The 14,405-nt window shown below is 43.9% G+C and overlaps 1 protein-coding gene across 5 annotated transcripts in view; it reads right to left on the bottom strand.

Moving 5' to 3' along the window:
• TPD52 (tumor protein D52) overlaps window positions 1-14,405 on the bottom strand; it is a 136,542-nt gene that overhangs the window by 33,834 nt on the left and 88,303 nt on the right. The window contains exon 1 of one of the 5 annotated variants that reach the window (XM_050802241.1): window positions 9,806-10,622. The exons of 2 other annotated variants lie outside the window; for them this stretch is intronic. In XM_050802241.1, coding sequence (XP_050658198.1) covers window positions 9,806-9,944 — 139 coding nt within the window. In that variant the 5' untranslated portion in view covers window positions 9,945-10,622. Of the gene's footprint in view, window positions 1-9,805; window positions 10,623-14,405 lie in introns of those variants that run through there. 2 more of the 5 variants (XM_050802240.1, XM_050802242.1) reach the window with 2 other exon arrangements.

The raw sequence follows: 14,405 nt of genomic DNA, 5'->3' as shown, positions 1-14,405 counted from the left end.
TTTGTGAATAACATGGAGAAGACAAAGTGGAAATGTGTGTGTGTGAGTGTGGTCAGAGCAGGGAAACGCAGGGCACAGTGACCAAGAACAGCAAAGAGCTTAGTCCTGAACACGTCTCTAGTTCTAGACTATAAAGTCCTGAGGTCACTTTCTTATCTTGCCGTCTCAGAACTCACAGTGCCTAGAACAGAGCCAATGCTAATATTGCATCTGAACTGAATTATTCATTAAAGATTTAATTAGAGTAACCCTCTCTTTACTTTCCTATGCATAACCACCCATTTGCCACAACTTCCACAAATTTCAACTGGGGAAAGCAGCAAAAGTGTTTTCACTAAAAATGTAGAACCTACACATAAGCCACAAATAAGAGTTTGAGAAGCACCTCTCTCTGCTTGGGTGCAACCCCAACCCCCCTTTTGGAGCACCCACTTAAACGGTTCTCTTCCCTCTAGTTCTTCATCTTTGACTTTTATTCCAATTATGACCAAGTGCTTCAAGACTTTCTATGATTATTGATTAAAAGTTTTTTGGCCACTATCATACAATTTTAGATCTGAAAGAATTCTGAATCGTTTAAGTCAGCAGTCCCCAATGTTTTTTGCACCAGGGACTGGCTTCATGGCAGACAATTTTTCCACGGGGGTTGCGGGTGGATGGTTTTGGGAGGAAACCGTTCCACCTCAGATCATCAGGCATTAGATTCTCATAAGGAGTGTGCAACCTAGATCCCTTGCATGTGCGGTTCGCAATAGGATTCACGCTCCTATGAGAATCTAATGCCACCACTGATCTGACAGGAGGCAGAGCCCAGGCGGTAATGCTCACTCGCCTGTCACTCACCAGTTCCTAACAGGCCACAGACAGGTACCAGTCCACCAACTGGGGGTTGGGGACCCCTGGTTTAAGTCAAATGCTTCATTATATAAAGATGAGAAGACTGAGGACAGATTTTTAAAAGAATACAAAAAGACAAGATGAGCTTTGAAATTAGATGGTGTTGTGAGTTGAACTCTGCTGCCTTTAAAGATGTCTTCAATTTCCTAACCCGTGACAACAATGAATGTGTCTTCATTTGGAAACAGGATCTCTGGAGATGTAATCAAGTTAAGATGAGGTCACACTGGATTAGTGAACTCTAATCCAATGGTTCATGTCCTTATAAGAAGGAAATTTGAACACAGAGACTCAGGGAAGAGATTATGTGAAGATACACAGCGCAAAGCACAGAGAACACACAGAGATCGGGGTGACATCACAACAGAACAAGGAACACCAAGGTGTGCAAGCAACCACCAGAAGTGAGGAGGCGGCAAGAAGGATTCATTGCCCTGCACGTTTCAGAGGGAGCAAGACCCTGCCAACGCCTTCATTTCAGACTTCTAACCTCCAGAACTGGGTGATAAGCCACCCAGAATGGCTACCGCAGCCTCCAGGATAATTCTGATGGAAAGGGGCATACACACTGATTCAGCCATTTACTAGTTGGTTGATCTTCTTTAATCACATTTATCTTCAAACAGCCCCAAGCCCCTTACCTGCAAACAATGGGTGCACATAAGGATTTGCTGTTTCTCCCGGATTCCAAGCCCTACAACTTGACCTGGGAACTGCTTCTCTCTCCTCTCGTCTTCCCTGAGTCTTGGCTCTCAGGTCTTACTTCCTCACTGCCCATTACTCCTCAACCCCCTGCAGCCCTGTTGCTGCCCCTTCCACCTACCTTCCACTAAGGACAGTTCTGGGTCACTACCCTCATCTGGCCACACCAAGGCCATCTGACACTGAACTTCAGTCTGAAATCTCCATTCCTCTCCTCCCTCCTGCTTTTTCTCTTCCTACCTCTCTGAGATGTTGTGGCTCCATCTTACTCTCTGGACATCCACTTCGCTCCCTGCCTCCAATCCTGCCATCCTGCCCTCCTGCCTAGTTTGGGCTGTCACTATGTGTTGCTTAGATTCCTGCCCCTAAGCTCCTTGCCAGTCTCTGACATCTGCAAATATTTCTCAACCCACCCCAACGAAGAGCTTTCTAGAGTGCATATGTAGGCCATATGTCGTGCATATGCCTGTCATCCCAGCACTTTGGGAGACCCAGGCAGGTGGATCACAAGGTCAAGAGATCAAGACCATCCTGGCCAACAAGGTGAAACCCTGTCTCTGTCTCTACTAAAAATACAAAGATTAGCTGGGCATGGTGGCGCGCACCTGTAGTCCCAATTACTCGTGAGGCTGAGGCACAAGAATCTCTAACTTGGGAGGTAGAAGTTGCAGTGAGCTGAGATCGCACCACTGCACTCCAGCCTGGTGATACACACACACACACACACACACACACACATATATATACAAACACATATATCTATAATTTAGCAAGGCGTGGTGGCTCACGCCTATAATCCCTGCACTTTGGGAGGCCGAGGCAGGTGGATCACTTGAGGCCAGGAGTTCGAGACCAGCCTGGCCAACATGGTGAAACCCTGACTCTACTAAAAAATACAAAAACTGGCCAGGTGTGGTGGCACACGTTTGTAATCCCATCTACTAAGGAGGCTGAGGCACAAGAATCACTTGAACCCGGGAGGTAGAGGCTGCAGTGAGCCAAGATCACGCCATTGCACTCCAGCCTGGGCAATAGACCGAGAGTGAGAAAGACAGAAATACAGAAAGAAAGACGGAAAGAAAGAAAGCTATTAACTCAAAAAAAATGTTTAAATGTACCTCCCATACTTTTTAGCCCATTTAATTTTTTATTATGTTAGAATATACAACAAAAATGTATCATCTTTAACCGTTTTTAAGCGTGTGATTCAGTGACGTCAATTATACTCACAATGTTGTACAACCATCTCTGCTATCTCTAAAACACACTCTTTTTTGTGTGTCTTTGCACATATTATTTCCTCTGCCTGAAATCCCATCCCTATTTCCAGTTCCCATTCGCTTCAATAAGTCAAAAGTGTCTCCTACTCTTGGGGGATCTCCCCTGGACCCTGTGACCATGGCTGAAAAACAGTCCTTGGCTCTGGGAATAAGAACCTACGGTCCAGTCTATTGTATAGAACACAGACTGCAGCTGGGCAATACTTGGCCTTCATGCTCCAATCCTGTGTCTTTAGTCCTAGCAGGGTCTCCGATGCACAGTGTCTAGCGCACAGCAGATGCTTGTCAACACTGTGAATAAATGCATTATAGGAAGGTATACAGTCAAGTTAGAGGGAAAGATAAGAACTCAGTCTCCCTTCATTCTCTCTCCTTTTATCTCGAGCTTTTTATTGTATAGATTGCATTCTCACTTCACTGTTTTTACCTAGAAAGGTTTTTCTATTTAAAGCAGATGTGAAATGTCACTTTCCTAAAGAAATGACTTCCATACATAATCTGTCCAAAGATTGTCACTTTGGGGAGCAGGTCACCTACCTTCACATTACAGGAAAAGAATGTGCAGGCAAATGCACCATGGTTATATAGGTGGGACACAAATGATATCACAGAAAGAATATGTCAGCTGCCCCCGAAAAAATTCAACTAGGAGGGAAAAAGATGCCAAAATGGAGTCTAAGGTATCTGCTATTTAGCCTGAATGTTAACACTGCCTACCCAAGAAAGAATCTGTTAACATATACTTGAGCCCTGGAAGCGTCTCTGGAAAATAAAGCTGCACGCCTTTCCTACCAAGTCTTCAAAGCAGCATCAATAACTTAAGACTAGAGTCGCGATAAGAAACTTCAGTCTCTATGACTGTTTCATTTAAGCACAAACAAGAGGAAATACGCATCCCCCCTTTTTAAAGCTAGAGGCATAAAAAGAGATTTAAACATATAGTTCAAAGTATCTTTAGCGGTAACACCCAAAAAGATCACAAGATGTTTCTTCCCCATGAAAGTCTGTGCCTGGGGTTCCCATTCTCTGTGCCTTGTTGTTTCTGGATGTAATAAAATCCCAGAAGTGGGAGGAATATTTGCAAGTCCCCACACCACAGAGCTTGTCTTCAGGAGACCCAAAAGACTAAGCATCCAGTTCAGGCAGCGCTTCTCAGCCACGGCACCACGGGCGTCATGGGCATCTTCCTGTGTAGCATCTCAGGCCCACTCACTAGATGTCAGTAGCAGCCCCACACGCACACCCAGTTGTAACAACCAAAAGAGTATCTACAAACATGGTCAAATGCCCACAGTGGGGCAAAACTGTGGTTGAGAACCACTGACTTAAGGCAAGGGAGCATCTAAGAGGACACAACAGCCGGTACCTGCTGTCTGCCACTGAGTGCCTTCAGAAGAGAGGGATGCAGCGGCTTAGGCCGTGACAACTTAAGATTCTCAAGCCTGGAATTTTCCCATGAGTGCCCACGATGAGAACAGTAAAACCTTAGAGGAAAAATGAGTCGGGTAACTGTAGTCAAGGCAGCCGGGAAGAAAAAGGCTGAGAAAACTTGATCCACTCCATTTAAGGGAAGACCCAAGCTCCTCACAAGCATAAGGGGACAATATCTGGGTTATTTGTTATTTTTTATTTTTTGTTTTATAAGATGGAGTCTCGCTCTGTCGCCCAGGCTGGAGGGCAGTGGCGCGATCTTGGCTCACTGCAATCTCCGCCTCCCGGGTTCAAGCAATTCCCCTGCCTCACCCTCCCGAGTAGCTGGGACTACAGGTGCCCGCCACCATGCCCGACTAATTTTTTGTATTTTAGTAGAGACAGGGTTCACCATGTTGGCCAGGATGGTCTCGATCTCCTGACCTCGTGATCCACCCGCCTCAGCCTCCCAAAGTGCTGGGATTACAGGCGTGAGCCACTGCGCCCGGCCAATGTCTGGGTTAAGAGGAAAGGAAATAGAGCAGGAGGGGAGGGGCTGCCCTAAGACAAAAAGGGAAAGGAGCACTTGGGAGCCACATCAGATGCAAAGTGCTCCTGGGACTCAGCTCTCAAAGCAGGACCCTGAACAGTGGTCAATGTCCCCACACAAGACAGAAGGTCACCTCCCAAAAGCGTTACTTCACAGAAAGAGTGGACAAAGAAGAAACAATCCTCAAGGTAAAACACATTAGTATTTTCAAACGCTTTACTTGTTCCTTCCAGATATTTCTAAATGGACCCTTAAATCTCTTTCTTTTTAAAAAAAAAAAAATAAAAAGGAAAAAATCTTCAATTACTTCAGAGCTATCTCCTCTTCCCACTGCTCTGCTCCCCTGCCCCAAAATTAAGTATAAAACTAGTAACTGGGACATTCCAGAAAAGAGTGACAAAGGTCAGTCATGGAGAAATTTCAGAATCCCCAGAGAGGAAGTCTCTTCCATCCTTAAATTTCCTCTCTAGGAATAAGGAAATTCTACATCTCTTCAATTTGGCTCCAGTTTTTATTTTGTAAACCACAGCCATGTTTGCTATTTAAGACCTATGCAATCATAAAAAACTTTTAAGAAGTGGTAACCACTTTTCTAAAAAGAAGTGAGAATAACACAGAGTGAAAATCAAAAAGGGTAAAACAGAATGAAAAGAAGAACTGTGAGCTAAGGAATTTCAGTTTGATTTTTCAGTCTTTCTAGAGTTTCAAATATGATCGCATTAAACTAAAATGTCAGATTTTTCCATTCCTCATATTTCCTTAAGTCACTAGAAATAACCAAAGGTGCCATAAGCCAAGGCTGCATCTTCCTGTACATTAGAAAATTCTCCCCAGCAATCCCATTACTGGGTATATACCCAAAGGAATATAAACCATTCTATCACAAAGACACATGTATGCGTTAGTTCACTGCAGCACTATTCACAATAGCAAAGCACGGAATCAACCTAAATGCCCATCAATTATAGACTGGATAAAGAAAATGTGGTACATATATGCCATGGAATACTATGCAGCCATAAAAAAGAACAAGATCCTATCCTTTGCAAGAACATGGATGGAGCTGGAGGCTGTTATCCTTAGCAAACTAACACAGGAATAGAAAACCAAACAGGGCACCTTCTCACTTATAAGTGGGGGCAAAATGATGAGAACATATGGACACAAAGAGGGGAACAAATGACACTGGGGCCTACCAGAGGGTGGAGGGTGGGAGGAGGAAGAGGAGCAAAAAAAAAGAAAAATCACTACTGTGTATCAGGCTTAGTATCTGGATGATGAAACAATCTGTCCATCAAACCCCTATGACACATGTTTACCTATATAAGAAGCCTGTACATGCACTCCTGAATCTAAAATAAAAGAGTTTTTTGTTTGTTTGTTTGTGTTTTGAGATGGAGTCTCATTCTGTTGCCCAGGCTGGAGTACAGTCGTGTGATCTTAGCTCACTGCAAGTAGCTGGGACCACAGACGTGTGCCACCATGACTGGCTGATTCTTTTATTTTTAGTACAGATGAGGTTTCACCATGATGCCCAGGTTGGTCACAAACTCCTGAGCTCAAGTGATCTGCCCGCCTCAGCCTCCCAAAATGCTGGGATTACAGGCATGAGCCACTGCACCCAGCCAAAAGTTTTTTTTTTTTAAAAGAAAATTCTGGCCCAGCCTGGTGGCTCACGCCTGTAATCCCAGCACTTTGGGAGGCCGAGGCAGGCAGATCACGAGGTCAGGAGTTCAAGACCAGCCTCGCCAATATGGTGAAACCCCATCTCTACTAAAAATACAAAAATTAGCAGGCGTGGTGACGTGCGCCTATAGTCCCAGCTATTTGGGAGTCTGAGGCAGAAGAATCGCTTGAACCCAGGAAGCAGAAGTTGCAGTGAGCCAAGGCTGCGCCACTGCACTTCAGCCTGGGCGACAGAGCAAGATTCCGTCTCAAAAAAAAAAAAAAATCTTAAGAGGAAGCTAGATGCTATGTAAATAACCTTTGGGATATTATCCTTATGGGTGTTGACAGAATAGAAGAGATAATGCAACAAAAGACCCCAGCTGTGAGACCCTGGTCCTGATAATGTTCAGCCCAAAGATGGAATAGAATGTTGAGATCCCAGTGGCGTATAAAGTGTTAACAAATTACTCCCACAGTAAAACACCTGACCAAAGGAGAATTTAAGCCTTAAATGGTTAATCTGTTCTATAATATCCGTTACTAGAGAGGCTGAGACATTGCGGTCTAAAAAAACAAAACAAAAAAACCAAACCACTAGCTTAAGAATTAAAAGATGAGTGCTAGTCGTATCTTAGCCTAACTAAACTTCGTGATTTGAGAACATCACATACGCCTCTCAGCCTCAATCTTCACATCCAGTAAAATGAACTGGAGTATGAACTACTCCTCACCAGTATCATTCATTCATTCATTCATGCATTCCACAGTTTTTGAGCCATAATGTCAAGTACTATCCTTGGTGCTTGGGGAAACAGCAGTGAACAAAAAAGATGAACAGAGCTTCTGTTCCAGATTCTGAAACTATTATAAATCGGTGTTTTCACACTATGGGTTGTAAAATCCAGTAGCAGAACCAGATGAGCACTTTAAAAAGAAAAAATGGCATACAATAGTATAAAATGTCAGAGTACATCACACATAGTAAAGAGAAGTTCTGGTTCATAACATTTTGCTTCAGTTATTGATAGATTCTTATATTTATGAGGATTGTGGGTAAGGAGGTATAAGGCATTTCTGAATAGGGGTTGGTTGCGTCAAAGGAGTTCAAAACTCCCTAATAAAAGGCCTCATTTTGTTCCAGCCACTGTCTTCATCCTAATCTCCGCTTTAATGACTTCTTAGGAACATCCTGCTGATAGATAAAATCTCATTACTTTCCCATTTGCCCCATGATGGCATTCTGGATAAATACCAGAGAACACAGTCTTTTCAGATCAGTATTCCCAACCTCTCTGAGTAGCATCCCTCTTCTTGTCTGTATTACTTGTCTGCTGATTAAGAAAATACACAGTGGCCAAAAACCACAAGAACTTTTAATGGGTTCATAATGTATTGATCCTAAGAGCTTCTACATAGAAATACAAAGACTGCAAACACACGGAGGACACATTATTCATTCCATCCACCAACCATGTTTGATGTTCAGACAGGTGTGCAGGCTTCTTATGCCTTGAGGGGTCATGGGCACACAGAAGAGTAATCCGTCTTCCAGGCTTCCATTTTTATTTGGACATTTTAGAATCACTGCGTTCTTACAGATGACTGCTGAGGGTGGTTTCTGCTTGTTTTAATGCTTGTTCACCCTCTTTTCTTTCAATTAATGCAAACTACTAAACCTAGCTACATGAGCTTGTTTTTCATTATTGTTATTCATTTGCTTTTTTAAAAACTTTTTAAATCTCACAACCCCATGCTCCTTCAAACAGCTAACAGGAACTGCAAAGATAATCCTTCAGAATTTGCCTAGAGGCACACCCAACCCTACAACTGCCCTGGTTTTGACAGAAAACATCCCAAGGCAGTCATGACTGTAACTTGGAAAATGGCAGGAGGTGAAACAAAGAGACAAGAAGGGTAGAAGGGAACTAAAAGAAGCAAGCAGTGTCAACCTTCCTGGGAATCTGGCTGCTTGCACACTGATCAAGGTCCACCTGAAGTCATAAAACCACAGCCCCAGCTTCTCAAAGGTTTCCTCCCTTCCCTGCAAGTCACTTGGGTTTTGGTCCATTATTGAGCTCTCACTTCCCCATTCTGTGTGGCCCCCTATTAACTTATACATAAGATTTATAAATTAGAAGGGGGCTGGGCAAAGGGGGAGCCCAGGCCCCTTTATTACAGAGGTCTGAGGGGGGCCACTTGGGCAAGCCAAGGTCAGCACTGGAGAAAGTTTCCTGGCAATCAGAATCCCCCAGCAGACATCAAGCTGCTGCCTCCTGCCCCGAACTTCTACAGACCAGCTCTACCCCTTCTTTGTCACACTCCACATTTTCCCGTTCCTGGAAATCCCAGCCACTTTTGGGGAAAGATGGCTACCAGTTGCAACCAAGAGAGGAATGTTGCTTCACACAGTCCCTACCGTCAGCAAATACACAAACCTAAAATACTTAAAACTAAGTTTCATGCTGTCACCTTTACCATGTTTTTTTCTAAGTTACCCATTTTTTTCAGCTTAAAATGAACAAAATGTGACCTGTTCTTCATTAATCAGGAAAAAATTAACTTCTTCTGGAAAAACCTGATTATTTGGCAAATTACAGAGAAGGTCATTTAACCAGTTCCCAGCACTGGCTATGATACGAGGGACCCGGCCGGGAGGATGGCTAAGCTGCCTCCAGCTTTTTGCTGCCTTGTGCCGACAAAGGAAGAGCCTCCCTGATGGTGCTGCTGGCCTTCAAAGCAATCTCATCCCGGCAGGTATGAACGAATAACTGCTTCTAAAGGTACGGCAATTTCAAGTTTTTCTTTTAAAAAAAAAAAAAAAAAAAAAAAATCTTGCCTAGCCATTTCTATAAGTTGCTCTCAATATTCCATAACAAAACCCAGGACAGTCATCAGCAAGGCCTTGAACCGAGTCAGTGCTTAACCATCATTTAACTAAAGAGAAAAATTAAGAAAGTTGTCGTAAATTACCTAAGCAACTAGAAACCAAGGACTCCAGATTCCTCCTTTTTTGTTATTTACCAGCTCAACAAACTCAAAGTGAGCTTGGAATATCTATAAATGGAGAGGTCTACTGATCGTATAAATAGTACTAACTTTAAAATCTAACTTCTAAGTATAAACATATCCTAAATATTTAATGAGATTTAATATTTGAATCTAGAATAGCTTATTAGCTAGTTACAATCCAGCACCACCCTGGTACATCTTTACACTAATAATTTTAAAGCCAGGCAAACCCCAAGTTATGTCTAGGTTTTATTCCAAGCAAACTTAGCTTTACAAAATTAGTAGTTACCAAATTTCTGAAGAGTAGGTGATCCGGGTGGAGATGAATTTCCACTAGGAGACAAGTAGAGATAGCTTTTGTTGACTCCTGCTTCAAAATCAAACGGGGACTGGTAGTCCTCGCCTAAGTCCATCTCTCTACAATCCATTCCAGACAAACGCAGAACGCATTGCTTTCTAATCGCCTGATATCATCCTTCAGTTGAGTGCTGCTTTGGCCATATTCCCTTTGTAGGGTGCAACTTCACTGAAGAAATCAACCCCAGGAGTTAGAGGCCCTGGCTTCCGGGCCCCGGCGCCAGCATTTCCTTCTGGGAGCCTTCACACCCCTCCTGACAAGCAGACCTATTTAATAAATGATTTATCCTGAGCAACCTTAGGAGGGGCTCTGTTCACCACCTGGTGTTAATTTTGATCAACAATGAAAAACCTGGGCAGGGAGCGAGCTTTCCTCAGTCAACAAAGAAGGGCAGGGTTCCGCAATATGGCCCAGATGTACAAACAGTTCAGGCAAACATTGGACACGGGCTGACTTACAACAAGAAACTACAATTTATTAAAAAAAAAAAAAAATCAGCTGACCATGACTACACCAGGGCAGACTTAATCTTCTAGGACAAGGAGGGATTACCAGTCAGTAAGCTCCCACAAATGCCATCTGGGTGATACTTTTTTTCCACCCTGGATTACAGTAAAATTCTGAAAGCCAAGCTTCCTGGTTTAGCAATCAGCTTTCTAAGCACAACTTGGTACAAAAATAAAGCTGTATTTCCATGATTACTTTATCTAACATGGAGTCTGGCTGAGTGTCACGAAAACTTCAGACTGACTTTTCTTTTCTCCCTTTTTTTTTTTTTTTTTTTTTTTTTAAAAAGAAAGCTGGTGCTTCAGTTACATGCACTGAAAGGAGAAGAATCCATTTTGAATGGAAAGCTCCCGTGTATTCCCACACCTTCTTTGTTTGTCTAAGGCCATGGCTCTGCAGAGCTGCAATAAACCTGCGTGCCCACCCTGTAGAAGGCCTGGGCCACAGCTAGCTTGTAAAACAAAACTAAGTCACCAAACTTATTTCCTTTAACACAGTCTCTTAGCAGAACCTCTCTATGCTGACTATGGCCTTGGCTCAAGCAACAGCAACTGCAGCTCCTGCTGGTTCTACTAAGGAGGTAAAAATAAAGGTGACTTGCCTTCAGGTGGGCAATGGTCTGTTACTGCATAACAAAAAAAAAAAAAGCGGTGTTCTAATCTAATCTAAAAGGCGGTTTTCAAATCTAAAAAAAGAGCTCAGATACACTCTCCTCAGATTGGAAGCAAGTATGAAACCTAATATATTGTAAGCATTAAAAATATCAATATGTGTCTAGTGTATAAAATGCACCAAGATGGTCTGTATTCATCTTGTGATTTTTTTTTTTAACATACAGAATATATGCTGGATGATTTATTTGTTATTTTTGTTAGTCTCATGTTGTACTCCATTTATGGTAGATCTTTTTTTGTTTTGTTTTCGATACAGAGTTTCACTCGTGCCCAGCCTGGAGTGCAATGGCACAATCTTGGCTCACTGCAACCTCCACCTTCTGGGTTCAAGCGATTCTCCTGCCTCAGCCTCCCAAGTAGCTGGGATTACAGGTACCCACCACCCACCACGACTGGCTAATTTTTGTATTTTTAGTAGAGATGGGGTTTCGCCACATTGGCCAGGCTGGTCTCAAACTCCTGACCTCAGGTTATTTGCCCGCCTCGGCCTCCCAAAGTTCTGGGATTACAGGTGTGAGCCACCGCGTCTGGCCTATGGTAAGTCTTTATTTTTTTTAAGTTTATTTTTAACAACAAAAGAATCTGTATTTTTCTCCTAAAAGGTACCAAAATTTGGGCAACTATAAATGTTTCATTCTATACTTAAAAATAAAATAAATGGTTTCTTTTTTAGCATTATTTGAAAGAATGGATTGTCTGGCTTCTTGAAATCCATGGCCTCTTACTGGGACAGGAAAGGCATTGGAGCTATGTCCCCAGACTAGAAAGAGCATGGTTCATGAGGTCCCTGGCCCTCTCCATAATTCTGCATTTGGTCACCAAATACTGGTAGAAAAAGCATTTCTCCATTACTTTACTTGTTCTACCACCTAGAGCCAAAGGCATTCAAAGGTAATTAATAGTGACACGGATAGAATGCAAGTCACAGTCACCTCCATTCTTCTCACCATCTCTCAAGCCCATGTCCTTGACCTTTGGGATTTACATCCATGCGACACGCTCTACCTGAAATGTCACCTTTTTCCAGCCTGTCGAAGTTATTCATCCTTCAACACTGAGGCAGAAATGCCACCTCTTCTTAGAAGCCCCCCAGTCTCTGGCCCCCTCTTCTCCCAGCAGCAGCACACAGCATGTGAAGAGCCCCCTCCCACGCATCTGTGCCTCTCCAGGGCCTCTCCAGGGTGCGCCACCGGATACCTGCCCTGAAGGTTTGGCTCCTAATCAATGTAGAATTAAAAAAACAAATGATGGCTCATGTAGACATTACATGCCTTATTAATAAATGTGAATATTTCAAATTTAAGTAATTGTCTAAAATTTTTATTTTACCTGCTTAGATACAATCTTAGGACTTTTATGCAACACCCTGGCTCTTTGAACCAGCTTTTGTTCTCATTATCTCCCGTCAGATCCCAGTCAAGACATTCTAGCCTATAAGAAAAGTGAAATCTATAGGTGGGAAAAGCATGGGATGGGTTAATGGAATGGCAAAAACTCAGTTGACTCAACAGTCAAATACAAAGTAGAAGGGAACTGAAGGAAATACAACATGGAAATGTAGCTTGGGGGCAGACCATTAAAGACTTTGACAAATTTTATACTTAATATACTGTTCAAAAAAAACAACTGAGGATTGCCGGGCGCGGTGGCTCAAGCCTGTAATCCCAGCACTTTGGGAGGCCGAGACGGGTGGATCACGAGGTCAGGAGATCGAGCCCATCCTGGCTAACACAGTGAAACCCCGTCTCTACTAAAAATACAAAAAAAACTTAGCCGGGCGAGGTGGCAGGCGCCTGTAGTCCCAGCTACTCGGGAGGCTGAGGCAGGAGAATGGCGTGAACCCGGGAGGCGGAGCTTGCAGTGAGCTGAGATCCGGCCACTGCACTCCAGCCTGGGTGACAGAGCGAGACTCCGTCTCAAAAAAAAAAAAAAAAAAAAAAAAAAACAACTGAGGATTTATGAGTTATACGGAGAGTATAAGTTTTATAAACATGACTCTGGAAATGGTGTAAGGATGCACTGCAGGCAGAAAGAGGCTAGAAGAGAGCAGACTCAGAAAGAGGCTACGGGTACAATCCCAGCAAGGGGGAGAAAGCCTTGTGATATGGTTTGGCTCTGTGTCCCCACCCAAATCTCACCTTAAATTGTAATAACCCCCACATGTCAAGGGCGGGATCAGGTGGAGTTAATTGAATCATGGGGGCGGTTCCTCCACGCTATTCTCCTGATAGTGAAAGAGACAGTTCTCTGATGGTTTTATTAGGAGATCGTTATAAGGAGAACAGATGGTTTTATAAGGAGCTTCTCCCCCTTCGCTGGGCACTCATTCTCCCGCTGCCCTGTGAAGAGGTGCCTTCTGCCATGACTGTAAATTTCCTGAAGCCTTCCCAGCCACGTAGAACTGTGAGTCAATTAAATCCTTTTCCTGTACAAATTACTCAGTCTCAGGTATTTCCCCACAGCAGCGTGAGAATGGACTAATACACCTTGGTATCAGGGCAACTCTTTTTATTTCCTGCTCTGGACTAGTTGGCCTGGGGAAGAACCAGGTAAGATTTGGTCCTGTCCTGTGGATAATTCCACCTGGCCATTCCAAAAGTACTTCAAAGTCAGTATGCACAAGACTGAACTCACTGGCTTTCCTCCCAATGTTCTTACCTCTAGATTAGGCATCCTGAGTCTCCTAGGCCTGACTTTGAAGGAATCACATCAAAGCACTCTCACTCCATATGGAGAAAGCACCGAGAGCTCTCTACCAACCGGTACCAAAGCCTTCCAACCTTTCCCTCATCCACCCCCTACTCGAGACCCACGTGGAGGGTGAGACCCACTGTATTGTTACTATGTTTTTCCTTCTGGGGGGGACCAGGCCCCATAGCAGTGTGGTAGACATCTGCTGTCTTGTCATTTTGCCCCTCTTTCCCTAGAGGAATTTCACCTCACCTGCTCCCTGGGGTTCTCGGTGGGGAGAGAGTCCATAGTTCCCACCTGTTCCCTGGCCCTAGGCAAGGGCCTAGGGCCTGTGCTTCAGATCTGGTCCACACAGACACCCCATCCCCTTGTTCACAGGGACTGGCCTAAGGATAGATATCTGACCCAGACAGCGTCAATCAGTGGCCTTCCCTGACGTTTACTCTGTGAGTAATGGAAGAAAGTGACTCTCTGTAACCTGAGCTGTTGGGTGCCAGTTTGGAGGGGCTGGCAGCTCCTTCCCTCCCCAGGCCAACAGGCAAGAGACTCAGTGCTCAGACTGGGAAAGGACAGGAGGAGAAACAGACAGGGAAGGGATGGGCAGCAGCATCTAAGCCCCTGCCTCCAGCTACCCTGGGCTTCCCAGTTATTAAATAAAA

The sequence above is a fragment of the Macaca thibetana genome, chromosome 8, assembly GCF_024542745.1.
Source record: "Macaca thibetana thibetana isolate TM-01 chromosome 8, ASM2454274v1, whole genome shotgun sequence".
NCBI classification, from domain to species: domain Eukaryota; kingdom Metazoa; phylum Chordata; class Mammalia; order Primates; family Cercopithecidae; genus Macaca; species Macaca thibetana.
This window is presented reverse-complemented; position numbering and strand designations above follow the sequence as displayed.